The following is a 27,826-nucleotide window of genomic DNA, read 5'->3' on the forward strand; positions in this document are numbered from 1 at the left end:
TTTACTGTTATTTATCTCTTTAAAATAACTACAAGTGATATCCAATGAACTAAAATTAAGAGCAGGATGAATCTTATGATTGAAAAATGTATTATTTTATCAAGAAGATTACAATCCATATAATTATATACAATTGAAATAAGTGATTACTTCATCATGTAGAAAAATAAGTATAATTTCTAGTCACACACATATTGGGTGCCCCTTAAGTTTGCTTCGGTTATGCGAAATTTTATTTTATATTTGGAGCAGTATTATATTTAATCATATTTGTTGGTGTTTGTGTATTTTATTACAAGATATCAGAGCTACGTTCTATTTCGAAATGTACTCGAATTTATGCTGTTTATACCCTACATCATACCTAAAAAAGAGAAGTTAAACATTATACTTATATGTAATCACATATTAGAGTATCGAAACATATTATCGGTTAAATTTGATTATTGCTATGTAATACGAAAATAAAATTAATTTCATAACTTTCGGCAATATTGCTTTTTTCTTATGTATGTACAATGATTTTATCTTACAATACAATTATGGCGTATTTGCTCTTATAATTTCATTTTTATGCTAATTTAATAAAAGAAACATTTAATATAGACACAATGATCATATAACTTCTTAAGAGACTGTAAAAAAATACCATTTTGTTATAATGTACCAAATTATATCTTCTTAAGCATTAGAAAAAAGCAAACCATTGCTAATTTTACAATGTCACATAAGTTAATGTTTTAAATTAGTCTTTTCGCAAATCCACTATATCAATGAAGCATATGTGCATTATATAATTTGACCCCAAATTGTACATACATAGAGATGTATAAAAAAACATGACAAAAATATTAATTACATAGAAATGTACGATAGATAAAACTTAGAAAATATGTGGAAAATTCTAATAACCAGTGTTGAATATTGGTATGTATGACTTTGAAGGCGTGCATATGCGTGTTATTCTGTGTATATGCGTGTATACGTTTCCCACCCGCACATAGGAATTACATACATGTATACATACAATCATTTATATATATAATATATTATATATATATTATATATTATATATATATAATATTGTATGTAGGTAGTTTTATTGTACTGTTAGTTGATATTTGAAAAACATTGTATAGTAGATTCTGATAGTAGAATTATATTAAATGGGCCAAAGTTGTAAGAAATTTATTTTATTATCAAACCTGTCTAATATTTGTAAATATAACAAAATTATATGTTGTTTACTTATACTGCAAATGTTAATATAAAAATTGAAAACATATCCATATGTCAAAATTACAGATCACATTTTTTTACAGCAGGATTCATGTTTCTTGATTCTGAATGGATGGAACTTTCTATGGCATTTATTACATGCAATAAGCTGAGCTTGATATTTTTCCCAATCCACTTGGGCATAGTTGAATTCTAAAACAATAAAAGTAAAGTATTTAATTCCATATATATATATATAACAATATATTGTTATATCTAATATTGATAGAAGTGAATGGAATTGTCAATATTTTAAAGACTAGGTGACAACAAGATTACTTACCTGCAGGAATGACAGGTTCTTCTTCTGTGGAAATAATGGACGTGGCCAATGACTTATCAATAGTATTACAAAGTACTGTTTCTATGCTATTATCACGAACTGGTGTTCTAGCTAGTTCACGTTTAGGTTTCATAGGATCAAAATCATCATTATTGTCCTAAAGAAATAAAAAAACCATGTTCAATAGTATGTCCATTGAATTAATTGTATATATTAATTAAGTTCAATACTTGGTCTATGTCAAGTGATTTATCTTTTATCATTTCTTCTGTATTATTTTCTATTGGTGGAGAACCTGTTTCCTCTGTAAACATAACTTTTAATTGTATAATTGTGCAGAATTATGATTTCATGTTTTGAATGAATTTTTTACCTTTTGAATCAACAATACTGCTGGTTGCTATTTCTTCAACTTTTTTAGATCTTTGCTGAGGACGTCTCAGAGATACCATACCATGTTTTATGTTTTGAACATAATTAATTTTACATTTACTTATTTGTTTAAATTCCTCATTTGTCTGAATATCGCTAGAGATACATTTTCTTAATGCATATTTCTCTATTTCTATATTATCTGATTTTCGTATGTCTTCATTAGATATAGATCTATGCCTTTGATTAGTCTCAGAGTTATTTACTTCAAGATTGTTTTTCCTGATGCTATTTTTCTTTTTTTGAGTAGTTTTATTTTTTGATTTTCTATTTTTGTCTTTCGGTTGCTGTTCTTCATCTGACGTCTGAAATGTTAATCTTTTTGGATTGCCAAAGTATAAAGATGTAGATCTAAATTGCTCCACATTAGGTTCTGTCTCCTGCATTGTTACATCTGGACTAAACAGACTTTTATGTACATTAACATTTAATATATGTTCATTTCCTTTTTGTGGTTTTTCTATGTTTTTATGTGTTAATTCATTATGTTCTAAATTTTCTTTGTTTTGATCTATGTTTTCATGTTTCTAGAAAATCATATATTTAATTTAATACATAATATACAGAATATATAATAACAAAAATTCTATACATTAATCAAAAAAGAAGAATGAAAAGAAATAATCATTTACCTGATTAACACAAACGTTATTATTACATTTACACCATTCTGTACATTGAATATTTTTTTTTACACAACCACAAATTTTGGAAGAACATTTTGTTTTACAACTACAACCATGCTGTATTATCTTTGTATCCTTTCTCCATGCACTTTGATTTTGTACTGTTTGATTAAATTCATCTACGTTATTAAGATTTACTGGACTTGGGGTTCTAGATTTTTGAACTGTTTCAGGAGTTGCAAAAATATATTTCCTTAAATGCTGAACTTCAATTGTAAGAAGCTTTACTTGTTCTTGCAAATTTGCTATTTCTAACACAGTATTAGTTTTAGTGGTTTGAGTCCCAGCACTTTTCATTCCTCTGAAAAAGAAACAAAATTTTCTCACTCAAATTTTATAAGAAACAAAAAAAGATAAAAGAAAATCTTAAAGAGGCTTAAATATTCTATAACGTTTTAAACTTATTCTTTATGTATAAATAGAAGAAATAAACTATAAGTAAATAATATGTCAATAACAGAAATAAGTATAATAGTTATTACTAAATTTTTATCTAATTTTAAGATTGTAGCAGATGAAAGTCCAATACAATAAACAAATACTACTAAAAGAATTATTATATTTTTTATATCAGAATCATATCTAAGTACTTCAATCTAAATCAAAATAGCAAACATTTTAAAAGTATGAATGTCAAATTCGTATCAAATTTATCTTTCAAATATTTAACTAAGAGAAATTAAAATAAAGAAATTCCTTACTTTTTGGCTTTTGGTGTTTGTGACATTTTATGAAGTGGAAATATTAAACACGGTTAAAATTATTTGATGAAGAGAATTAATATTCAAACACAGTCGTGTATTCAATGTAACCTGACGTTCGTGTTGACGGTTGACAGTTTACTCGCATTTAAATTCTTCTGACCATAGACGTAGAAGAATGGTGAAAGTACTGTTTTGCCTTTAGTGATTGCTTTTTATCGTTTCATTTTTCTTGTACAAACAATGATTTATTATATTTTAATTTCTTATTTAACCTTATTTATCTTAGATACCTAGTCTTACAAAATTTTATTCGAATAATACATAGTGTAATATACATATTATATATATTATTAATTAAAATTTTTTACAAAAAAATGTATCAGTGTCATATAATATCATTTGAAACACAACTTGGCACTAAAACCAGCTTTGTACTTATTTATTTGTACTTATATATATATAGTATATGGAACGTAAACAATAATGACGACTGTGTTACAAGTTGTGAATGTAATTGAAATAATACAAATAAACAGTGTATTGAAAAGAGAGAATACATACCTTAGATAAATACCAGCTAAAAATTCAAATTTATTAAAAAAGAAATTTTCAGCTTGTCATACTAATATTGTGATCCATCATTATTTTTATATATTACATCATCTTAGTTATGATATAATCAATTGTATAAATAATTATATATAATTAACACATTGAAAAGGTTACAATAATTTTAATTCCCGTGTATAGCTTACATATCATCCTACCCCGGAATGAAATTTTAAACATAAAATAATAAGTAAATTATTGTTAAAGGATATGTAATAGAAAAAGGAACATAAAATACATTTGTTAATATTTTATAAATACCTGATAACCATCGTCCGTTTTTTTTCTAATATGTTTATAAATTTTTGTCTAGATGTTTAATCGCTATATTTCCCCAGAATTATTATTTACTCAACTGTTCTTAATGTAATTTTGTAGCAACAATAACAAAAAAAAAAAAAAAAAAAGAAGAAAAAAGAAAGAAATGGAAATATATGACGAGACGCTGATCAGAGTGAGGACTCGATTCCTTCTTTTAGTCGCGATGTCTGAAGCTGCACGATTAGATAAGACCTCGGTTCATAGTGCGTCCGAGATGCAGAGCGCATAAGAGACCAAGAGACCAGAGGACCGGCCTCAGTTAAAGCTGTGTGTGCATACCGGCAAATTCGTTGACAAATTACACGAAAAATTTGAGCTAAAGGATCAGTGTTCGCTTCGCGAGTAATATACACGTGCCTCGTATAAGTTCTCTTTCGACTGGACTCTTGGCCAACAATCACACTTACTCGTCTCTCAAGTCATACATCGAAAACAACTAATCTTTTACTGATGTTTTTCTACTTAGAGAATAAAATTTAAGTCGTTCTCAAGATCGAACTATGAATTCTTTTTTCGAAAAAAAATTTATATTCGAGATGGAGTGGGACTGACTCCGATTCCTTTATATTCGATTATAATTACAAGGAAGTAAGAGAAAAAAATTAACAATGCCAGCCTGTACCAGTGAAAACGTTTCGAGGTTTTGGTCCTCGAGTCCACCGATTTCCAGGAGCAATAGCGTATCGCCTCCGATACCTAGTTCACCATTGTCTACGTCGCCGCCTTTGATATCACCGATATCTACTTTGAAACGATCCGTATCGAATGTTTCTAATCATTCCAATGCATCGAACATCTCCCAGTCATCGAACAATTCGGGCACACCTACTGTCATATTTTCACCGAAACGACAGCAGCAACATCAACAACACCAACAGAGGTTACAGTTAAGCTATCAAGCTCAGCCAACACAAGGACAGGATCATAATCGAAATGACTCGTTGCTACTGAAAATTTTGTCGGTGTACGTAGACATGTTATACGTAGTACTTCAAGGTATCATCTGCGTAATAACTTATGCGATCTGGGCGCCAGCACTCGGAGCATCTATTTGGGTTTACATGCTATGGCTAATTTTCCAATTTCCCTTGACCACTTTCAAATGGTTCCTGACCGTGCTCTATATTCCGGTTTCGGAGAGGACTCGTACTAAACGCTGCGTTCTTATTAGCGGTGGAAGCACGGTGCAAACAGTTCACTTAGCACGAAACTTCTACAAAGCCGGCGCTAGAGTGGTGATCTGCGAGTTAGAGGGTTTATTCAGCTTGGCCAAGTTCTCAACTGCGTGCTCCAAGTTCTATACAATTCCGAAACCAGGACCTGGAAACGCGATCGAGTACATCAAAGCGTTAAAAGACATTGTCCAAATAGAGAAGGCTGTCTATTATATTCCGGTGAGTGCTAGTAACACGGCCTACTACGACGCCTTGGCGAAACCTTACCTGGAGACAATGGGTTGTGAGTGTTTCGTGCCCGGTGCCAGTGAAGTGACAACTCTGGACGATCCCTTGGAACTTCTGCAAAGATGTCAAACATTAGGTCTACCGACTCCCTGTCATGTCGTTTTACGCTCTATACAAGATGTTTCGAGAATGTACGAACAGAATGCGTTCTCCACTGGAAGATACTTGATGCTAGCTGCAGGACCAGTTGGAATGAGAGATCGAAGCAAGATGATACTGCCTCCGACTATAAGGGAATTCAGAAACCAGCAATACGAGATTAGCGAAAGTAAACCTTGTATAGTAATACGTGACCCTGGCGACAGACACTATATTACTTGCACTACGGTGAAGGAGTCGAAGATTGTTGCTAACGTGACTTGCTTGGTGGACGAAGAGCGAGGCTTGATACCTGAAGAACATCCGGAAATAATGGAGTGGCTCGACAGATTTTTCGTTCGGTTGTTTAGTACCAGGATCAATGGGCACTTGAGCTTCAGATTAGCCGTAACGGAAGAAGGAGAACTAGTGCCAATCGGCTGTAGAGTAGGCGTTAGCTTACCCTACATCTGTCACACGGGAATTCATCCTCGATTGGTATGGAAACCCTGCAGACACTTCTCCAGACAAAATTCAGGAGTCTTGACTACGTCGGACAGGCATTTGCTACCGAATGGAGCATCTTATGCACTGAAAAGATTAGCGGGAGAGACCGTTCCTCACCTGTTGGGCACCGTACTCGACAAACGAGAAGCTCTTTTCGCTTACTGGGACCCACTGCCATATTGTGCCTACTATCATCTTCAATTACCATTCAGACGCCTCGCAGGCATAATTCGAGCACAGCCGGTACAACATCCACCATTAGCGGTAGTGCAGTAATTTTAGCTGAAATTTAGCGAACTCTATCTTAATGAACACTAATAAAGTCCATTTTTTAAAGCAGTCGCGTAAACGGAGTCAGAGCAAAAGAAAACAGAATGGAATGGTTGAGAAACGAGCCTGCATGATTTCAAGCGATTTCACGAAGGCAGCCAGTATTCGGAGATACGGATCGAACGAACGAATTCCTGTGCTTGAAAATAGAAAAATCGAACTGAACGATACAAGGGAAGGGAGGATTCGTGCGGGAAATCTATAGATTTCAAAGGTCAAGTTCATCTTTATCGATAATAAATATTGCTGAAATCACAAACAAAGTGGATGTGAATTGAAAAACAAGAAAATGAACAGGCAGAAGAAAATATACACGTTCGAATCACGTGCCGTTGCTGTCAGACAAACCACTTTTGCGCGCTGCGATTTAACGTATGTTCCTATCTTCATAGACTGCTATAGTGCTGAGAAAATTAAGTGAAAATTCCGTGTTTCGCAAATGTACAATTATACTGCGTGTACAGTGGACACACATATCTTTTCTCGTAATCAATTCGAATTTCTTTTTTTATTTCTCTACATCGATGATTCGACGGTGAACTTTACCTAGTAAATAAGCATGCGTACATACCTACATACAAACACTATTAATATATTTTATATTTTATATTTCATTCATTACACATTGTTACATCAAACTCGATAAATTATAAATAATGTTAATTGACCTATTATTCATACTAAGCGGATAAGAGGATGTTGCGACGATTCTCGTTCAAGAGCGGGTTGGTTTACAAACTTTTTTCTATTTCTCGACGAATACCGAGATGCTGCAGAATTTCTGTATATTTATAGTATTTGATATTTTATAAGGAGTCAAATTAACTAAAATTCGTGTAAATACTCGTGAGCACATTATGAAAATAACGAACGTATCAATAAAAGTTGTTCAGAACGGAATATTTTTTAATATAACGCATTAAAATTATTCTTCATTTATCTACAATTAAACAACATAAACTCTGCATCAAAAATAATCGAAATACGTAACCTTCCTTTCATAATTTCATACTCAAACTTTTAAGTCATTGGCTTGTTTTTCAAACAAGAAACTAATTCTATGAAGTAAGAGACAATCTCGGTTACGTATTGTTGACATAATATAAAATTATATCAAAGTTCGGTAGATATCAAAACTATCACCTTAGAGTGTCTGTAGACACTCATCGATCAATGCATGAATGTACATATCTGATTCAGCAATAACAACAAACAAGTTCTTGACCAGTGTACGAGCAAGATTAATCGGATTGCTCGATTGCATTGCTGAAGCAGTAAATAATTCGTTATATATACGAGTGACCCGGAGGGCACTTAACGGACTTTGAAAGGCAAGGGTCACCGGTTCGAGAGATGCTGTCGGTATTATCATCCATCTGGTTTTCTTCTTTTCTCTCTCGTCATTTTTTCTTTCTTCCTTCCCAGCAAATTTTTATCTTTAGCTGTCGTCAACTGTCTGAATGAACATGTAATTTTATCACTAATTTCTCTCTCTTTCTCTTTCTTTCTTTCTAACCCTTTCTCCCTTCTCTTTATCTAAAACTTACACGATAAGAAGTTAATTATAATTTTTTTTAGATGCTTACAATTAAATTTTGAATTAGGAAATTCATTCAGTAGAATCAGTTTTACTCGAACTTTTATATTTGTTAAACAATAAAATAAAGGTAAGGATATGTGTCATGAGGGATTTATATTCGAGCATGCTATTGTATGTTTAGGTCAAAATAGATTTCCGTGATCGCATGACATTTTCCTTGCACAAGAATGTGACGGGGGATTAATAATGATCGTAAATATCATTGATAGATCATACAGGTAAAATAGGGGTTGTTTTCACGATGAAACGGGATGAAAGGTGAAGATCGGAAAACGGAGCGACCAAATGTGTAACGCAATCTTATCATGCGATAATATCGAAATGCAGTTCCTTGACGACGGCCGGTGAAATAAATCAATACGAGGCCACCTTATTTTTTTGTTTACATTTCATTTGGAGACAGCATACAACGGAAATTGTTCATTTTTCAAAATTGATGTGGACTTTAATTGCATCTTAGACATGCGATGAACTCAATAGTTGTTCGGTATTCAGAGGAAAGATTTAATAAAAAGCTTGCGAAGAACATAAAAAACCATGTAAAATACGTATATTTTTTCCAGAAAAGCGAAACAGAGTACTTTTCATTCCCATAATAATTTTCAGATATTAAATATCCAGAATAGACAGCTCGAACTGTCACCAAGCCGAGTTCAGAAGCGTCTCATTTAATCTGATTTCATGGAGAAAAGAGTGATGATTCGTAATGGCTTATTTTTTAAGCAAGTTGTCCAATTTTTGTTTTGCCGTCGACCCCTGTTATCCGAGGACAGGCTTACGATTATCATGATTCTCTCTCTTTCGTTTCAACAGTAAAATCACCGATTTATCAAGTATGTACACGATTGCCTGTATAATATCTTGTAAGAATTCGTCATACGATTTTGATTTCTCAGAATTAACGACTTCGATTATTTTTTGTTTACGATTGTTCGACATATTTAGTATTGCATATGTTAACTCTCGATTTCGAAAAAGTAGGAAAGTAATAAAAGGTATTGGACTGCGAAAAAAGACTTCAGAGTCATTTAATAATTGTTCAGTCTAACAACTATTCTCACGTGTTTTCCATCAAAATCTGTTTCGAAGTGTTTGTGGTCGCGTTACAGATGAAAGGTATGGTAAAAAGAAGCTTGAAAGCTCTTAGCTTGATTTGACTAGGTATAAGGAAAGTCATTTTCTTAGGTAATGCGTACCACATGGTTCCAGGTACGGTACTGTGAGAACAGATTCACCTGACTCGCATACCAATGGTCCGTTTACTGCCACAACTTACACCTTACCGCTAATTTCCTAGTGGCAAGAATGTTTAACGCATCGATACGCTTCTTATGCGAGAACGATCCTTTATTTCAGCGATATCTTTTGATACACACATTTTGTTAAAATTTGCATTGTCTGTTTTTTAATTGTTTGCAGAAAGAATTTAAATAATAATATAACTCACAATTTCTATAAATTTTCTTTAGCAATACAATACACGATCAACCAAATCAATAATAAGCAGTCTAAATGTATTGGTCCTCATCGAAGGTTAAAAATTATTTAAGAGAGCCTACATATTCAACATGTTTTAAATAAGTGTCAAAGTTTCCGCCTTATTCTTAAAGCAACGTGAAACTCGCTGCAACGTCTGGCTATTACAAGATTATACTACTTAAAGCGCACGGACTCGCGGTGGTTCGATTTTCATGCTAATGTAAACATGGGTATACCTTCCAACAGATGCACTTTAGTCTTTTTTTTTTCAATTTTTTCTTGCAACGCCTGTTAGAAAAAGACTAAATTACTTTGAGAAAGCAAATAAAAAGTTGGTATAATTACTGATATCATCGAAGGTGCATTGAATCGTAATTGAATCACGTTGGTAGAAACCGGACGATGGAGTTAGTCGAAATAACAGAAGCGAGTAAAACGATGTAAGATACCACCGTTGTAATCTAATCTCTGCGAAGAAGCGTCCGGCAGAGTGCAACGAGAGTAAATACATATCGTAACCAGAAGGGGGAACTTTCGGTGTATCGATGGTCGGCTATTAATACAGTCCGGTTGTTAGTTCTATACGCAGCATTGGTCTGTTCGATAATAAATTGTATTTTCCATCTGTTGTTGATGTTTAAATCGAACAATTGACAACACAATTACCGTGTTTCATTAGTCAAGCGGTGTTTTTTCAATCGATCATTATCTATCTAGTTGTAATTGACCAAATCTCGTAACGAGAGGATGAGATCTGTCGTGTTTTTTCTCTTGTTCAATCTACTGGTCGTTGTCGCCTATAGAAACGAGCAGTGTCAACGAAGGACAGACGAGCAACTTATCTGGGACTACGACGTCAGAAGATCGTACAGAATCGGTGCATATCAAGTACGTACTACATATAATTCAAGGTGATGTCGATGACCAGACATCTATGACACACGAGCATCATTGACGCTTGTCAAAGTTCAAATTGAGAGAAACTGATCCTTTACTGAAATTGTATCAAATGGTATTATTTTTAATTTACGTTTCGTGATTATTACCAGTGAGATTTCGCGTGCCTTTTCGCGCTATTTTATTACTTCATTATTTTATCATTATCTTCTCCCCGATAAGTTTCTTGTCTAAACAGATTTAAGAAATTAAAATGGATGTAAACAAAAAGATATAAACAGTTTTAAAGATATAAAAGGAGACTTTTAATAGTGATTTGCATTATTCGCCTACAGGAAGTGGAAGCAGAATATGGACCAGCCGATGTGACGATCACATGTATAGGAGTAGATTCCCTATCTGACGAGAACAACGGAGCTATGTGGGTGACATCCGGTGGGATAGGATATAATTTCATTAAAATTAAGTTCAGGTCGAAATACTCCCGAGGATTTCATTACCGAGTCTACGTTTATGGAAAACCACACCGAACAAATAACATAAATTTATTATAATTTTTTGTAACAATAATCCTCTATGATTGTATTGTTGATGGCATTTGTGACTGTAAAAATTTAATAAAATTTTGTTCCCGTTAATTTATTATTATTTTTTAAAGTCTTCTATCGCACTATTATTACCGTAAAATTATAAATAATTTATTCTGAGAAAACAATAACTGTCTCGAATAGTTGCTTCCGGTTCGATGACACTGGTTGATCGTAAATCTCCGAGTCGCCGCGGTTTATTTCGTAAAGCTTAAATGTCGTGACTAAAATGATTGACTCAGATAAAAGTTTCCCTCAAAGGTATACGAAGATCGAGAAACCATTATGTTAAGGGTACCAGCCACAGATTTCCTCCGACGACAAGTTGAACGATTAATGAATCGGCAGAAATATTTTTCCCTGCGTGCACGAAATAATGCGGAACTCCCTGCTTTACCGAGTAATTGCAAGGAAGACATTTGTTTGTGAATTCTATTACATTATACTCTACAGGTGAAATAAGACATCTGACTTAAACCGGGAAAGGATTTTGGAATCTAACTCAATTCTACTTTCGATGACTACAATATATCTACATAAACCTACATAAACGGAAATAATATACGTGTATGAGTCTGCTTCTGCTGACTTCTTCATTTTCATAGATATGCTAATCACGCTATCAAAAAATTATGAACAAAATCTATAGAAAGTGATCAAGAGATTTGTATTGCCATAAATATGTACAACACAATAAACCGCGATACGATGAGACATTTCTCGATAGCTTGAAAGTTCGACTCTCGTAAATTACGTGATATAGGTACATGGCAAATGTTATCACGAGAGCCGTTAACTGGCGTGGTTAATCGGTGAAACTAGGTTTACGGTGCTAGCGAAATAACGGTATTCGATGCGAATAACTATCCCTGGTCTCTGGTGGATCGAGCTAGAATCAGAGAGCTCGCGTGGGCACGGTTAAGCACGCGATCGAGATCGGGTGGTGGAGCATCACGACGCCGACGCCGACGTCGCGCTGTTACCGATGTCGGCGTCGAGGTCGGCGTCGAGGTCGACTTCGGGGGCGCTTCAGTAATAGCCAGCCGTTTGCCCGCGTCGAACGCGTAATCGAACTTCCTCGAGCGTTAAAAGGCCCTGAAGAAACTGTATCGCCGCCAGCCATCCTCCGATATCAACCTTCACACTCTCATTCTAGTTATCGCTGATACCAGACGTCTTTTTGCCACGACAAACCGCTCGAGATGTCACGGGTGAGTTGTGGCGAAGAAAATAATCGCGATTGCAATTTCATTTCGCTATATATGTATATGCCACTTGTCCACGCAGATCTTTACACGTTGTTTTGTTCGCCGAAGTTTGGTGATTTATTGGCGAATTATCTGATTAGTACAATTATTTGTCGAGTGATAACAGACCTGCAATTTCCACTATGATTAATCGAGTACCGATATTCATTTGATTCGCTTGCTTATAATTGATATTTAAAATCAAAGGAGATAGTTGTTTACGAAATCTTTTATTTTTTTGTAATTGATTAGCTAATTTCCCTACGAAATGTACCATATTTAGTTTCTAATTGTCGATAAAACGTATGTACGATCAAATTTATTACTTTGAAAAAATGAAATTAAACGTTTGTAATTCATATTATCACGGACGGAAAGTTAGATCTTTCGTTTCGGCTCGTTAGTATTAAAGTCTTGTCACGTTGCACAAACTGAAATTAATTCTGAAGAGCAGAGTTGATGGCGTTTGCCACGCGATTAATCAACCAATTCTTCGATCGTACGCGATCTCCAGGTGCAATAAACTCGACGCGGAGAAATGAGATAATTAGCGCTACTGGTTCACTAGTTTCGTAATAGTTAGGATTGATTGACTCCTTCCATTAACTAAAACCCGGTGTACCGGGCAATGGAAAATTGAGTAAACGAACTCGACACCGCTTACTCTCGGGTTTCCATCGTTTCGCGGATAATGATCTCCGACCTATAATTGTCTATCATTAACTACCTAAGATTACTAATCTAGTCAGTACGCAGCAATTACTACGCCAGATGTACTAAAATTTACAAATACTCTAATCTTCTTAATTTGTACGTTTCATTGCGAAAAAATGGAATATTTTTTGTCTAATGACTTTCGGTTTTCATTAAAACATGAATATACTTATACATGTTTGTCGAGCTTCTTAAGTCTTATTGATTTTAGTATGATGCGGTTAAAAATCTTATTTCCGGTTTACATACGGATATAAATAAATAATAATTAATGATGGTAGCAATAGGGTGACCAGTGGCCAGTTTCATAAATGTGTGACGCATTGGTGATGGGGTGACACGCGTTCAAATGTAGTAGGTTATTTGGCTGAACTTTATGGTTGGGGTTGATTCTGTCACGTGTCATAGAACCCCACTCAAGCCGGTTTACCACGTGCTTACTGGCTTATCGGGATCTGTCGCGCGTTTCTTAAAGCCGCACTCCTGCTCCCTTTACAGATAGATTTGCAGTTCACAGATAGCCTTTTAGTTTGCGCGAATTATTTTGCGTGAATATCAGTATAAATAAGTAGAAAAACAATACACACAAAATTGCATAAGGTCATGATATAAATCTACAATAAGATGTATCGTGTGTTATAAATCTATCTTCCATCAATCAAATATAGTACGCGAAAAGTACGCATTCTCCACGCATTTAACTGCATGTATGTATGTCGCCTTTAAAACTGGTCGATAAGTTGCTTAAAGTAATCATTATACACGCTTTCTTTGTCATAAAGTGTTTCTACTTTTAAAATTAAAATTATTAAAATAAACGCGAAAGCAAATTATCAAATAAAAATTGTTACATATCGCCATTCTTAACTCGACAATTTTATGCGTTTTCGTGTTTCTCCACTACTACTCTATTTCAAATGCGAGCAAGAAATAAGACAAATAAAAAAAGTAGCAAAGGAGAAAAAAAGGTCGAAAGAAGATATCTAATTAATTTGCACACGATTAATCACGTATAGTGAAGTCATATTTTTTGTTTAAGTCTCGCAATCGCTTCTCCATATTGCGTGAATCGTATCACTTAACACGTGAACCGGACGAACGATGAACATTGACCGTGGTAATTTCCCCGGGCTCTGTAAGACGTTCGCATCGTCACGTCTCGCTGTCCTTATTAGTTAACGAGTTCTCGATACAGCAGTTATTAATTTTACGCGACGTCGTGTTATAAATATAACGTGCTTGTTTCTTCAATGATCTGTAACGAAGCCGTGATAGGCCAATAAAAGAAAGCGCAATCTTCGATCTTTGGAATGATGAAACCGTCCGAACAATAAAATCTTTATTGGAAATATTCAGGCGCCTTTGATAGCCGAGTCCAAATATGAATTTGCGTATAAAATCTAATATCTAACTGTACATTGGCCGTTGCTACGATTAACAAACGATTTAATATCATTTTTATTTCTCTCTTTAAGCTGTAGCTGTAGATTACCGTTTCTTTATCTTGGAGTTTGCGTTTATAACGTAACCATGTTGGCTTTTACATGATTTTGTTAAATTCCACTCTATGGATACAGCGATTAAGTAATATATAATTGCATTACTCTTGGATAATCATCAAGGCATCATCTACGCACGTGATGCGTAAGTGTGATTGGATAATCAGAACTATTAAGGTCATACAAGTTCTAGATTGCGGTTATAAGGAATCATTTAATTAAGTTATCAATTGGTTCATTTATTTATTTTAACATAAATTTCTATTAAGACGTCTAGATTAAAACCCGGATATTGGACTACCAAAATTATAATCAACAAACTCACTGTTTTGATTCTGGCTAATCAAGTGAATTAAAAGAAGTTTCGCGCTCCATTTACCCACGAAGTTTCGGCAGCATCAGTGTAATGAGCTATAAATCGATTCGGTATTCAAAGAATGTAATCGAAGTTAATTTTCGCATGGTCAAGGACGAACATAGGCGTCCCTTTGTGGAACTATGTGACCGTGAATTCTCGTGTAATGAGCCCGGATTCTCTCACGCTATACCCATTCGATGCACTTATCGGTAACGATATGCTTTGATATCATTCGAAGAAATTTTTAGCTGCGCTAATACTCCGTAATATTTTTCACATGTAGTTAGTGATTTTTTGATAATATATATCTAATCGTATTTTAGTCGACCAAAATTTATTTCTTAAAGTATGATCAAATGTCAAAATTATTCATGTATAATATTAACCACGAATTCAAGATGCATATTCCCCTTCTTTCTTCTTCGAAGTTGCATGATAAACGAAAATACAATTACCGACCAATGTTTCTTGTGAAAACCACACGACCAGTTAATAATTCATTGTTTGACAAAGAAGAAAAGACAACGGGGTAGAAATTTCTGGAAAAGAATGAATCGAATGGTTCGAAGTGTGCACCAGCAATCAGGCGATAAAGTTGAAAAAAGCTTTCCTATCTCTTCAATTACCTTCCCGACCGAAATGCCTTTCCGACAATTCACTTTTTCTTTCGCTGTTTGATATTCGCCATTATCTCATTATAGATGCCGGGTACGAATAAAAACAATGTCAAAGATAATTCAAAATCGTAGAAACTTCTCGACTTCATTTAGCATATGCAACGTCAAAAGAAAAAGTCGATGAAGAGGAAAGGGAGAAAGACGAAGAAGGAAAGCGGTAAAACTATCTCATCATAGAAGAGCAGCGGAAGGCTATGCACATAATATCTGAGCGCGGTTATCACCGACGGGATAATGTGAGAAAAAGGAGAAATACGATGGAAGAGGTGAAATCTCGATGACCCACGGAACCGCCGTCTGTAAAAACTTGTTCAGATATGCAGACGTGCGGTTTAATCCGGTTTACTCGCTTCCTTCGTCTCTTTGACACGGTTCAAACTCCATGATCACACACAGATTACTGATTTGACAATTTATCGCGATCGCTTGAATTTATGCGCCATCGTGTAATTCCTCTGGAAGATTATTTTAACAACAATGATACAATTTCATTGTATAGACAGGTACAAATGTGGGGAATGGTGATAAGGGTTATACCTCTGATCTCTATACCTCGTATCTGCTTAGCACCGAAGCTAAACTATTCTTCATTATCATTTATTGTTATCATTTTTCTAAGCAGCCCTTCTTCGATAAAACTTTTAATAGATTCTAGATACGTAATAAGAATTAAAGTAATTAAATCGTAAGAACTTTTTAAATCCAATCGGACGCTCTCTTTCTATGAATCAAATTATTTGATTGTATCATTTATAAACGCTATTACTGTTATTTCGCTTATTGTACTTTGTTCTACCATTAACCTACTTATGCATTTTTCTGCTTTCTTGAAATTTATTATTATATCATAATTTGTTTTACTGTAATTGTTATCTTTGCTATTGATTAGTTTGTATTATTATAAATTTATTATTCTTTTCTTACTTTTATATGATCATCATTATTATTACTATTTTGTTCTTGTACTTTATTCTGCTATTAATTATTTTCGTGTATTTCTCCTGCTTTTTATTAATTTCATTATAACGACTGTATCAGTGGACTCTTCACGTTAGTCTTAAATAAATTAATTAAATTAAACTAAATTAAATAAACCACTATGTAGACGTATTTAATTTTGATAACTGGGAACTTTAGTACCGCAGCGAACCAACAGAAAAATTGGAATTTATTTAAAATACGTCGGTTAAATAAACTTCGGTAAATCTCGTCGCCCTATGTTTCCTGATATCGTGCCATTACCACGAGTAATTGTCCCAAGTTTCAAACTGGATACCGCTTCGAGTCAGGACACGTGATCAAACGAGAGTTGTAAATTATCGGGTTTCAAAAACTTTTAAGCTCATTGTTCACCGCGCGAACACGAGCTAATTGTTATTACTATCGACGCGGAACATCGAATGTACCTGACGTGGTTTATCTTGTCTTGATTATTAGTACAGCTGCGAGATTCTCAGGAGGGGTTGCTCAAACCATGGCTTCCCATGCTGCATGCAACTCGTACGTTGAACTTCTCCGGCTGATTTGCGCGCAGAATTGGTCATACTAAACCACTACTGGTTTCTTGTCTTTTGCCTAATTATAAGATGCTATTTTTGGAAAATGAACACTAGCTCGTTTAATTGTATATTGCGTCAAACTAAGACGCACTAAGTTGCGAAATATTTACAAAGATGTACAAAGTTTCATGAGAATAAAACGATATTACTATAAAGTATTTTGTCAGTTACGATAAAAAATACTGGTTTAACTCAAACTGATTCTTCTACCCTTAAAGATATCTTTTAGCTTTCAATCAATTTCGATCAATCGCCGGATTTCTGATTTTATATCTCGATCGGCCGAAATGCTCCACCGATAGAAAATCGTGTATACGAAGTCGTAGAAAAGTTGGAACAGCGTATTCGGAGGGTGATATCCTCACGAGGAGCCAGTTTGGCCATATACATATCGATTGGTGCCATTCGGTGCCTGGCAGAGGGTCGTGCTTCTTCTACTTCCATTCTCGCAGATACCGGATACGACAAAGCTCTAACAAAAGAAGAAAATCGAGAAGTATAACTATGAGCGATTTCTCTACCGATTCCTGGAGCAATTAAGAGGCTCGCAATTCTTTGGAATTTTTAAACCTTTCCCAGATTATAATTCTTGCCTTTCGTGCAGATTGAACCAATTTTAATGAAATCATTAAAAAGGAGAAAGAAAATTCCATAGTAAATATATTTGTCCTCATTTCGATAACAATATTTTTTAAATAGCCTTGTTTATTGCTTCTATAAGAAGATTAAGCTGATCTAGTATAACAGTAATTACATTGACATAGGTACTATATAATCAGATATTATGAAGATCATCTTCTTATCGTTTATTCTTTTATTTTTCCTTCCTTTCTTCCTATCGTACTAACGTAAGCAATAATTTCCTGAAAGAATATTATATCAAAGATAATGCATAGAAATTGCTTTGCTTTACTTTATTAATATGCACTAATGCGTTATGCAGTATGATGAATATATAAGTTTTGTAAACATTTATCGTGAAAAATTAGGAATAGGAAGTAGGAGTAGGAATAAGAGTAGAATTAGGAATTACTAGGAGGATTAATGATGAGATTATTGCAAATGTAAAAATATTGTTCTAGCCATTGTCTAAAGGAATTTCACAATTATCAACGAGGGGACAGATGGAGAGGCGGCGACCACCGTTTCTCAGAGGCCCTAATAGGACGAAAGAGGTATAAGTCTTGGTTATGTTATTAAATTATTTCTGCTATTATTTAATACGCGCTAGCACAACGAAAATGAAACATAGTTAACTGGAGAAATCTCTGGAGTTACAAATAAATATATTACGACAAAACATATTTATGTAGCTCTTATTTCTTAAACGAATATTTAAGAAGTATTCTATAGTTGATAATTAAATACAAAGGACATTGGATTTATTTCAAAAGTTTTCTATTGACTACGTAACATTTATTTATTCTTGTTAACTATCTTATATCTAATTTAATTACACAGTAATTTTTAATTTTATTATACGTGGTGCTATAAGCATAAGCAATTCAAATAAACGGACGGACAAACATCGCATGCACCCAGTATTCTATAATTCTATACTTAGGTCCTCTTACAAATGTATGTACATACTTCACTTACTAAGCAACAGTAAACAGTAAACAGAAACCTAACCTTAACTAAATGATGATGAATGCATTTTATAGTTTACTAACAATTCATGCAACATTTTAATGATAAAAATAGGAAAACAAAACTGAATATATAATATGTATGGTAAAAATAAATAGCATTTACATTAATAAATAAAAAATGGTTCTCAAATATTGTACATAGTATCTGTAATTATATAAAAATGAGACAACAAATTTATGATGTGATTATAATTTGTAAATCAAATAATATAACACGAGAATTTTTAAGAATTTATTAAGGTATTGATGTAGGGAAAATTTTATTAAATTTTTGTTTCCTAAGTTATCAAGTATAAGATATTATGTCCATTTATAAATATAAATATTTCATAGGTAGAAAAAAGCACAGGTGGTAAAATGGATTCTGCAGGTAGCACAATAAGTGGTGCTGGAGATCGTTTAAGTGAAGAAGATCTTTCACCAGATGCATTAGTTAGACAGAATTATGAATTACGACATCGTCTTGAAGAAGAAGCAGCTCATTACAAAAGACGTCTGGATACATACAGACAAGCACAACAACATCAGGCTGCTCTTGTTTCCCGCTTACAAGCCAAAGTAGGTCTTTTTGAATTTACAGTGAATTTTGCAATATATATTAATATTTCATATTTTTAGGTATTGCAATACAAACAAAAATGTTCTGAATTAGAAAGTCAAATGGCAGAATCTGCTGTATATGATTCTAATAAGGCTGCGAGTTCTGCATCTCCAACAACTTCTGTTTTAGATGCAGCTTATCAAACATTAAGGGAAATACGTGAGGAACAGGTTCATGATTTAGACACCGCTTTAAAAAAACTGGCGGAAGAACGTAAAAGGTATCATCCTTTTTCTTTACAGATAGAATAAACTTATCAAAGTAAATATTAAAATACTAGTCCTTTGCTTAGATGTGAAAAACTATTGCAATTAAATACAACTTTGAAAGATCAGTTAGAAGAATCTCATCAAACAAATGAAGCACTCACAAATGATTTACAGAAATTAAGTAATGATTGGGATATTTTAAGAGAAGAATTGGCTATCAAGGAAGAGGAATGGAGAGAAGAAGAACAAGCTTTTAATGAATATTATACTTCAGAACATAATAGATTATTAAATCTTTGGCGTGATGTTGTTTCTGTAAAACGATTATTTGCAGAGATAAAGTCTAGTACGGAAAGAGACTTATTAAAAATGAAGAATAGCGTTATTTCTACGTTTAACGATGTCTCATCGGCTTGTAATAATACAGGATTCGCTATAAGAATGCAAGCAGCTATGCAACCAATGGTACATATATGTGAATAAGTTTTAATATTTGTTTTAATTTCATCATATTTTAGATATCTCAGCAAGTTCAACAAGCACAGGAACAGGTAACGACTGATTTGAAAACAGAATTAACAACACTCAAACAACAATATGACGTAGCTCAGAATGAAATTCATATAAAAGAGGAAAAGATCAATCAACTTATTCGTGATGTTCATAATTTGGTAATTATCGAAATTAAAACAATATAGTTGTTATATAAAATAGTTATAATAATTATATTTTATTTTTAGGAAGAAAGATGTGGTGAGGCAGAAGCAGAAGTACATCGTAATTCACGTTTACAAGATGATATAGAAATTTTACAATCTGCATTGAGGGACATAGCACATGCTGTAATCCAAGATGCAGAAACTCGCGAAATTGAATCTACTCAAGCACCTCCTCATCTTCATTTGTCACCTACTGGACCAATCCCCCAAAAATCACCAAAAAGAGGTACAAGAAGCAACACCATTCCAGCCTTTGCTGAAAGTACTATCAGTGCTGTACAAGCAGCTCTACATAAATATCAATTGACTATACACGAGCTTCAGGTGTGAAGATTTTATATTCTATGTTTCAGTAAATTGTAAAAATACAGAATTCACAGCTTATAAAATACTCTCTTATTTATATAACAATATATTTCAATAATCTATTACATTAGGTAAAATTGCAAACCAATAAAGAACAGTTACAATCTTCTCGAAAACAATTCGAAAACGCAGAAGAGAATGTTAAAACTTTAGAAAAGAGAGCAGAGGAATTAATTATTGAATTGGATACAATTCGGTCACACTGCTCACAACTTAATCAAGAAAAAGACATGTTACAAAAAGGGCTTGATACTGTAAGGATAGAAAAAAATGCACTTGACAAAAGCAGAGTAGAAATTAACAGCATGGTATGGTATAATTTTTTTCTATAAATACATGCGTTTTATTTTTCACGTTAATGCAAAACATTTATTTTTAGATGGAAAATTTAAATAGCGATTGCGAAAAATTACAAAAAGCTAACAACAAATTACAAAAGCTTTGTGATAACTTGGAAGATGAAAAATTGTATCTTCAAAGTGAGCTCAGTAGATTATCTAAAGATGTAGAATTAAGGTATGTTAAATAAGCATTCTTTTGTCTTTATTTGCTACCAACTGATTTATTTAAAAATTAAATTGCTAGAGAACTAAATCTACGTTCAGAAGAAGACAGATGCAGTAAAATGAGAGAGGAACTGCTAACTTTACGGGAAGAATTGAGTAAAGCATATCTCGCAAAAGATATGTTAGAACAACAAAAATTAGAAACAGATGGATTAATTTCACAAATTGAAAAAAGCAAAGGTAATTTCTTATAAACAATGCTTTTGTTTTATAATATATTTATTTAATACAGATTTATCTGTATCTATTGTCATTTAGGTGATTTGGAACTAGAATTGGAACGTGTACTATTAGAAAAATCAGACTTACAAGAAGTTTTAATGAAATTAGAAACAGTCTGCAGCAATCATGAACAAGAGAAACAACGATTTCAAGAAGAATTAAAAAAGGTAATATTTTACGAAATATTGTCAATGTTTATTACTAAGAATTATATATTAAATTTAGATAACAGAAGAAAAAAACAAATTAGCAAGTCAATGCACTGATCAGCAAAGTGATTTGGGTTCCTTAAGAAAAGAATTACTTCAAGCAGAACAAACCAGGCTCGATTTGGAGTCAGAGAAAGCAACTTCGAATGAAAAAGTAAAATTTTTGGAGATCGAAAAGGAGAAGATTGAAATAGAAGTAGCACATGTTACCCGTGAGCGTGGAGATTTAAGTAATCAGTTGTCAGTTTTGGCACGAAAGAAAGAAACATTAAATGAGGAATTAATGAGAGTCAGACAAAGATTAGAACAAGCAAATGAAATGAATGGAAGAATAAATCGAAATTTAGAAGATCTCGTAAAAGACAATGAAGAGAAACAGGTGAATATTACAAACAATTATTTAAAATTCGTTTACTCCTCTACACTACAATTATTTTTGGTTGTATAGGTACTCTTAGAAACCAATGAAAAAGAAGTACAACGACTACAGGAGCAACTTGCATCAATGCGCAGTGAAAAGGAAACGTTAGAAGGCGTTTTATTTGATACACAAACTAATTTAGAAAATATGCATGTAAAGAAGACACAATTAGAAAAGGAACAGAAAGAGTTGTTAATAAAACAGGAAAGCTTAAAAGGACAAGTAGAACGGTTAATGAAGGAACTCGAGAGTAGTGAGAAACGAACACATGAAATAAAGCAAACTCTAACGCAACAAAGCGGCGACCAAGAAGCTGAATTTCAACAAATTATCTCCAACGTGAAAAAACATAGTGAAGATAATATAAAAAAACTAAATGAAGAAAAAGTATAATATTTATTGACATTTAAACTGCGACAATCCGTATACAAATAAATTAATTGAATTAATTTCCAGGAACAAATAAAAATAAACTTAGAGAAACGACTTCAACAATCCCTGTTGCAACTTACTGGAGAGAAAGATAATGAGATAAATCAATTGCAGCAAAGGATAAATGAAATGCAACAGCACATAGAAAATTTGTGTCAACAACATGAGGAAGTTCTTCTTAGAGCAGAAAATGATAAACAACAAGCTCTTCTTATAGGTAGTAAATATGTATGTAAAGCATAAAAAATGAAGGCTAAAAATGTTTTGCGTTTACAGCTCATCACGATCAGCAAGCATTAATGGAGAAATTGGAGACTGTTCTACGTGAAATGGAAGAAGAAAAGAACAATGTAGAACGAATGAAACGGGAAGCAGCAGCGCGTGCCGAACAGGAACGTAATAATACAAATCAACTGCGCGATGAATTGAGCCGTTTTAAAACAAAATTAGACGAGACTAAACTAAAAGCTGATGAAGAAAAGATAAAACTTGAATTAAAAATTGAAGAGCTCTGGAAAGAACGAGAATCAGCGCAAAGAGAATCTGAAGAGTTGCAAGTTCAATTACACATGACGGAAGATAAAGTTGATAGTTTGCAAAATCAATTGCACGAAACTATTAGAAAACTCAAAGATGGTAGATTTTATATTTTCTTCTAAGATTGATATGTTTAATATTCCTATGGTAATGAATATACATTTATAGCCGAAAATCTTAACGAAACATTGCGTAAAGAGTTAGTGGATATTAGGAGGCAATTAGCCGACTGTACGTATGAGAAAGAAAAATATAACAGTAGCAATAAAGAATTACGCGAACATGTGAAACGTATCGAAAGTGAAAAAAGAGAACAAAGTAGAACGTTAGAAGAATCGTACCAAAAAATTTCAGGTATTTATATTATAATGTTAATCATTCTTTATTATATCATGTTCATTTATATTTTGTGTATTTGCGTTTTAAAGCATTGGAGGATATGAAATTGAATATAGATGCAGAGAGATCTCGTCTTCAAGCTCAACTTCGTGATATGGAGAAAGAAATATTACAATTACAGAAACAGCTTCATTTTACTCAAGATGAGTTACAGAAATCTCATCAGAATAATACGCAAGCACAAAATGATGAAAAAGAATTGCAAGCACGATTAACTAACGAAACAGAAGAAAGAGAACGTTTGCAGCTGCAATTACATCAAGTCAAGAAACAGGTAAGATATGAAGTACTTTAAAATAGAAGATATTTGTACTTATCATTATTTTTTGGACAGCTAATGGATGTTGATAATAGCTTGAAAGTAACAAGACAAGAGCTCGGAAGATTGCGTTCACGTGCAGATGAAGAAAATGAACGGTGGAGAGTTAGAGAACAAGAACTAGTAGTTCGTCTCGAGGATAGTCGATGTCGTGAAAGAAAACTCGAGGACCAAAAGCATAACTTGGAAGTTTGTCTAGCTGATGCTTCCCAACAGATTCAAGAACTCAAAGTAAAATTGCAATAAAAAGTTTATTCGTAAAAGCGAAATAAAAGATTTAATTCGTTGCATTAACTAGGCACGTCTTGGGGGCTCTGAAGGACGAGTTCGAGCACTAGATACCCAATTATCACAACTGGAAATGGCAAAGAAAGATGTTGAACAGAAATTAAGTAGTGTGGCTTCGACATTACGTCGGATTGCAGGTATTCAATTGGATGGAAGTGTTAACATACCCTTCAAATTAATGAGTCCATCAAGAAGGTGGAGCCCAGCAAGAGGTACATATGTATTTATATTAATACATATATTAGTAGTGTATCAAGTAATAATGTCAAGTACAATTGATATATTTTCTTTCTTATCCAGCTCAAGATCACATTGATTCTACTAGAGATGTGATACTTGATGTTGATCCTGAAACTGTTAGAAAAGGTGTACGATCTCTCATGCAACAAGTAGCTCAAATCGAACGTGAAAGGGTAATTAATAAAAGATTACATGTTTATTACAATAATTTGTAACTTGCAAAACATATTGACTTAAATTTTAGGATGATTATAAAACGGAATTGTGTAACTTGAAAAAACAATTGGTAGAAACTCAAGAGATTCAGAATAGATCAGATATGCAAATAAACACTTTATTAACGAATATAAGAATACTCCAAGACGAAAAGAATTCATTAGAAGTAAAATTTTCTCAAAAACAGAGTGGCTATGAAATGCAGGTACATTTTAGATATATTATTTTAATAGCTTCGTTCTTTTACTTATAAATATGTTTTAGTTAAATTCCTTGCAACTAAAAACAGAAGAATGTGAGCAATTGCGTGAAAAGGTAGTCAATCTTGAAATGATGATTAGTAATAATTCTGAAGAAAAAACACAGTCCGAGGTAAGAATATTCAATACTGTTTTGTATAAAATAAATATTTCTAGTTTAATGTTGTATAATGAATGAATGAATCTGCAGGAAAAAGTAGACAAACTGAAACAAACTTTGAGCAAAGCAGAAAATGAAAAACGTAATCTACAAGAGGAACTTAACAGAAGCGAGTCCCGTGCTACAAAATTAGAATTGCAAAGAATGTCATTAGAAGGTGACCTTCAAAGATTACAAATGATGTTTCAGGAAAAAGATGCAAACATTCATGTATGTTAATTATACAGTTCTTAATCTTACATTAAGACACAAGAAATACTATACCGTATTGATTTTTTTAGAAATTACAAGAACGAAATGATACGCAAAACCGAACAATAACGAGTTTAGAAGAACGTTGTACTTCGTTGAAAACTACCGTAGAACAATTAAACCTTACATTAGAAAAAACATCCAATGCAGAAAGTGAATTAAAGAATGAAATTAATTCATTGCATCACAATATTATGGAATTAACAACTACCCTACAGGCTTCTAATGAGAAGAATAAACAGGTATCAGTATAATAAAATCATCTACAAGAAATTATTATTATATATAAATATTATTATTTATTATATTTTAGTTACAAAAACAACTTTCAAATACTGAGAATGAACGCAGAATTTTATCTGAACGCATAGAATTTTTGCAACAATCTTTGAACGATTTGAAGCATACAAATCAAACATTAACGGATCAAATTACTCGTCTACAAAATGAATTAGCGAATAATGAAGTACAACGTTGTGCCTTAGAATCTCAATTGAGAATAATTGCTTATCCGCAGGAAGAAAGTACAAACAAAGACGAAGAATTGCTACGACAGCTACAAATAGCGCAAAGAGAGAGAAGTGAAATGAGAGGAAAAATGGAAGCTCTTAATGATAAAGTAAGTATTTGTAATAGACTAATAATAACTAGAATGAAGAAATATTAACTTTATATGTTTTAGATGAAATTATTGGAAACTGATAAACGTAACTTGGAGCGGCAATTATCATTATTTAAATCGACTAGCCGTAGCAAAAGCTATGAACGTTCTGAAAAAGCACACGTGGAATTACTTGGCACGAGTTTTGATATAGATCATTACGAGCAAGAAAACAGGGAATTAAGATTGAAAGTTCGTAGATTAGAAACACAACTTGCAGAGAAGGAAGCGGAGCTTATAAGAATGAAATCAAGTTACAGTCACACGCACTCAATATTTGATTTTAGTCGAGATAGAACCGGAGAAGTTGAAAGACTTCGAGCAGCTCAATTACAGGCTGAGAAATTGTTAGAAGCAAGAGAACAAAGTCACCGTCAACAAGTTTTACGTTTAGAAAATCAGGTATCCGTTTTTGTTTATATTTATATATTTGCAATGTTTATGAATAGTTACATACATTTATGAATAAATGTATAAATAACAGATACAACTACTGCGGGAACAACTTAATCAAGAAATAAAACGTCGACAATTATACGTCTTACGAAGTTCAAGAGCTGGCCGAGAAATGCAACAATTAAGGCAGGCCTTAGGCGATTCTTTGAGAACCGTAGCGCAAGATCCATCATTAGACGCAATGTTATTAGAACATGAAGCTCGGAAATTGGATTCTACTCTGACAAGTACTACCAGTTTACCGCCATCATTAGCTCTACCTCCACCACCGTCTTACGATAGATCTTCCACACCAGTACAGCTGAAATAAGGTGTAATATTGTTTCAGACTGAATCAGATGTTGAAACTGCCAATGTATGTTCAATGATATTTACAAGACAAGTAGTATGTTTAATAATTCTTCCGTATATGGGAACATAATTTAACATGTCTTATGCTAGTCATAAATACTTAAACTTCATTATCATAAGTTATTTGAGAACTAGTAATTAATATAACATTTTGATACTTTAGTATTTCGCAAATTTTTACATACATTTTTTATACCAATTTGGAACTGATTATGTACAAACTTATTAGATATTTTAAATTCTAACATATATTTATCGCAGTACAATATTCTAGGTGCCTTCAAATTATTCTGATATCATAGACTAACATTATTATATACATTTGGACGTGTTCTTTCCCTTTTCTTTAATCATTCCTATACTATGCTATATTTATTATGCATTATAAAATTTTATAATGAAGATTCACGGCAAGTAACTTATTCCCAATCCGTCCATAGATAACAGCAACTTTAACTTTTCATTGTAATATTTACTTATAAGTTAGTTCTTAATTTATTATAATATTATATTGTTATTTTAATATATATTCGGATTAGTAAGTGTATGCTTATGATTCGTATAATGGAAAGCACTTTCAAAGTAAGTTATAATGGCAAGAATAATGCTATCTTTAGTCTCGTCTCGAGACCAAAGAGAATCACCAAACTAAAGCATTGTAGAGACATGCTTCTGATCGTTTGATAGATGAGTTATTGAAATTTAACACAGCATAGAATGTAGAGAACGGTATATTGTTATAAAAAGAGTACCAAAAATAACATGCATAGTTGGCAAACAATGGATTGTGTCTATTCTTTATTTATAAGAATATAGACAACTAATCCAGCCGAAATACAACTAGCTGATTCAATTGAACTGTGCAGATCAGAGAAAGTTGAAATATTTGTAAATCATTATTTATCGCATCTTTACAAAAATGTAGAAACAAATAGAATATTTTATTATTCTAGCATTTACATTTAAGTAACAAAGGATTCTC

At 33.1% G+C, this 27,826-nt stretch overlaps 4 protein-coding genes across 9 annotated transcripts; 3 read left to right on the forward strand and 1 right to left on the reverse strand.

Annotated features, from left to right (window-relative positions):
• Positions 1-1,215: 1,215 nt before the first annotated feature.
• Positions 1,216-4,391, reverse strand: LOC139988767 (uncharacterized). The gene is made up of 7 exons (XM_072006486.1): positions 4,254-4,391; positions 3,381-3,611; positions 2,626-2,980; positions 1,935-2,520; positions 1,792-1,865; positions 1,562-1,718; positions 1,216-1,431 (listed from the first exon to the last, which is right to left on the reverse strand). The coding sequence occupies exons 2-7, from the start codon at positions 3,404-3,406 to the stop codon at positions 1,307-1,309; spliced, it is 1,323 nt and encodes a 440-aa protein (XP_071862587.1). The 5' UTR covers positions 3,407-3,611; positions 4,254-4,391; the 3' UTR covers positions 1,216-1,306.
• Positions 4,392-4,571: 180 nt separating this feature from the next.
• On the forward strand, positions 4,572-10,511 carry LOC139988743 (uncharacterized). Of its 3 annotated transcripts, none has more exons than XM_072006468.1 (2): positions 4,572-6,604; positions 6,699-10,511. In XM_072006468.1, the coding sequence occupies exons 1-2, from the start codon at positions 4,922-4,924 to the stop codon at positions 6,894-6,896; spliced, it is 1,881 nt and encodes a 626-aa protein (XP_071862569.1). In that variant the 5' UTR covers positions 4,572-4,921; the 3' UTR covers positions 6,897-10,511. The 3 variants fall into 3 exon arrangements, with proteins under 3 accessions (XP_071862569.1, XP_071862574.1, XP_071862581.1); XM_072006473.1 differs by having other exon boundaries at positions 6,702-10,511; XM_072006480.1 differs by having other exon boundaries at positions 4,573-6,835.
• A 6-nt stretch (positions 10,512-10,517) lies between these two features.
• Positions 10,518-11,305, forward strand: LOC141445805 (uncharacterized). Its single transcript, XM_074111850.1, has 2 exons — positions 10,518-10,658; positions 11,003-11,305. Exons 1-2 carry the CDS (start codon positions 10,518-10,520, stop codon positions 11,219-11,221), a joined length of 360 nt encoding a protein of 119 aa, XP_073967951.1. The 3' UTR covers positions 11,222-11,305.
• A 930-nt stretch (positions 11,306-12,235) lies between these two features.
• Root (ciliary rootlet coiled-coil, rootletin) lies at positions 12,236-27,627 on the forward strand. 4 transcript variants are annotated; one of them, XM_072006435.1, is made up of 27 exons: positions 12,236-12,465; positions 18,391-18,483; positions 19,294-19,518; positions 19,579-19,781; positions 19,854-20,235; positions 20,289-20,441; positions 20,511-20,813; positions 20,927-21,163; positions 21,235-21,371; positions 21,441-21,601; positions 21,680-21,810; positions 21,869-22,231; positions 22,301-22,660; positions 22,730-22,922; positions 22,982-23,341; positions 23,411-23,596; positions 23,698-23,915; positions 23,976-24,191; positions 24,259-24,460; positions 24,549-24,661; positions 24,733-24,909; positions 24,969-25,076; positions 25,155-25,334; positions 25,406-25,618; positions 25,690-25,995; positions 26,059-26,439; positions 26,522-27,627. In XM_072006435.1, the coding sequence occupies exons 1-27, from the start codon at positions 12,457-12,459 to the stop codon at positions 26,801-26,803; spliced, it is 5,892 nt and encodes a 1,963-aa protein (XP_071862536.1). In that variant the 5' UTR covers positions 12,236-12,456; the 3' UTR covers positions 26,804-27,627. The 4 variants fall into 4 exon arrangements, with proteins under 4 accessions (XP_071862536.1, XP_071862527.1, XP_071862546.1 ...); XM_072006426.1 differs by having other exon boundaries at positions 12,241-12,465; positions 23,671-23,915; XM_072006445.1 differs by lacking the exon at positions 12,236-12,465 and adding an exon at positions 17,702-17,804 and having other exon boundaries at positions 23,671-23,915.
• Positions 27,628-27,826: the final 199 nt, after the last annotated feature.

Source organism: Bombus fervidus, chromosome 1, assembly GCF_041682495.2.
Source record: "Bombus fervidus isolate BK054 chromosome 1, iyBomFerv1, whole genome shotgun sequence".
Taxonomy (NCBI): domain Eukaryota; kingdom Metazoa; phylum Arthropoda; class Insecta; order Hymenoptera; family Apidae; genus Bombus; species Bombus fervidus.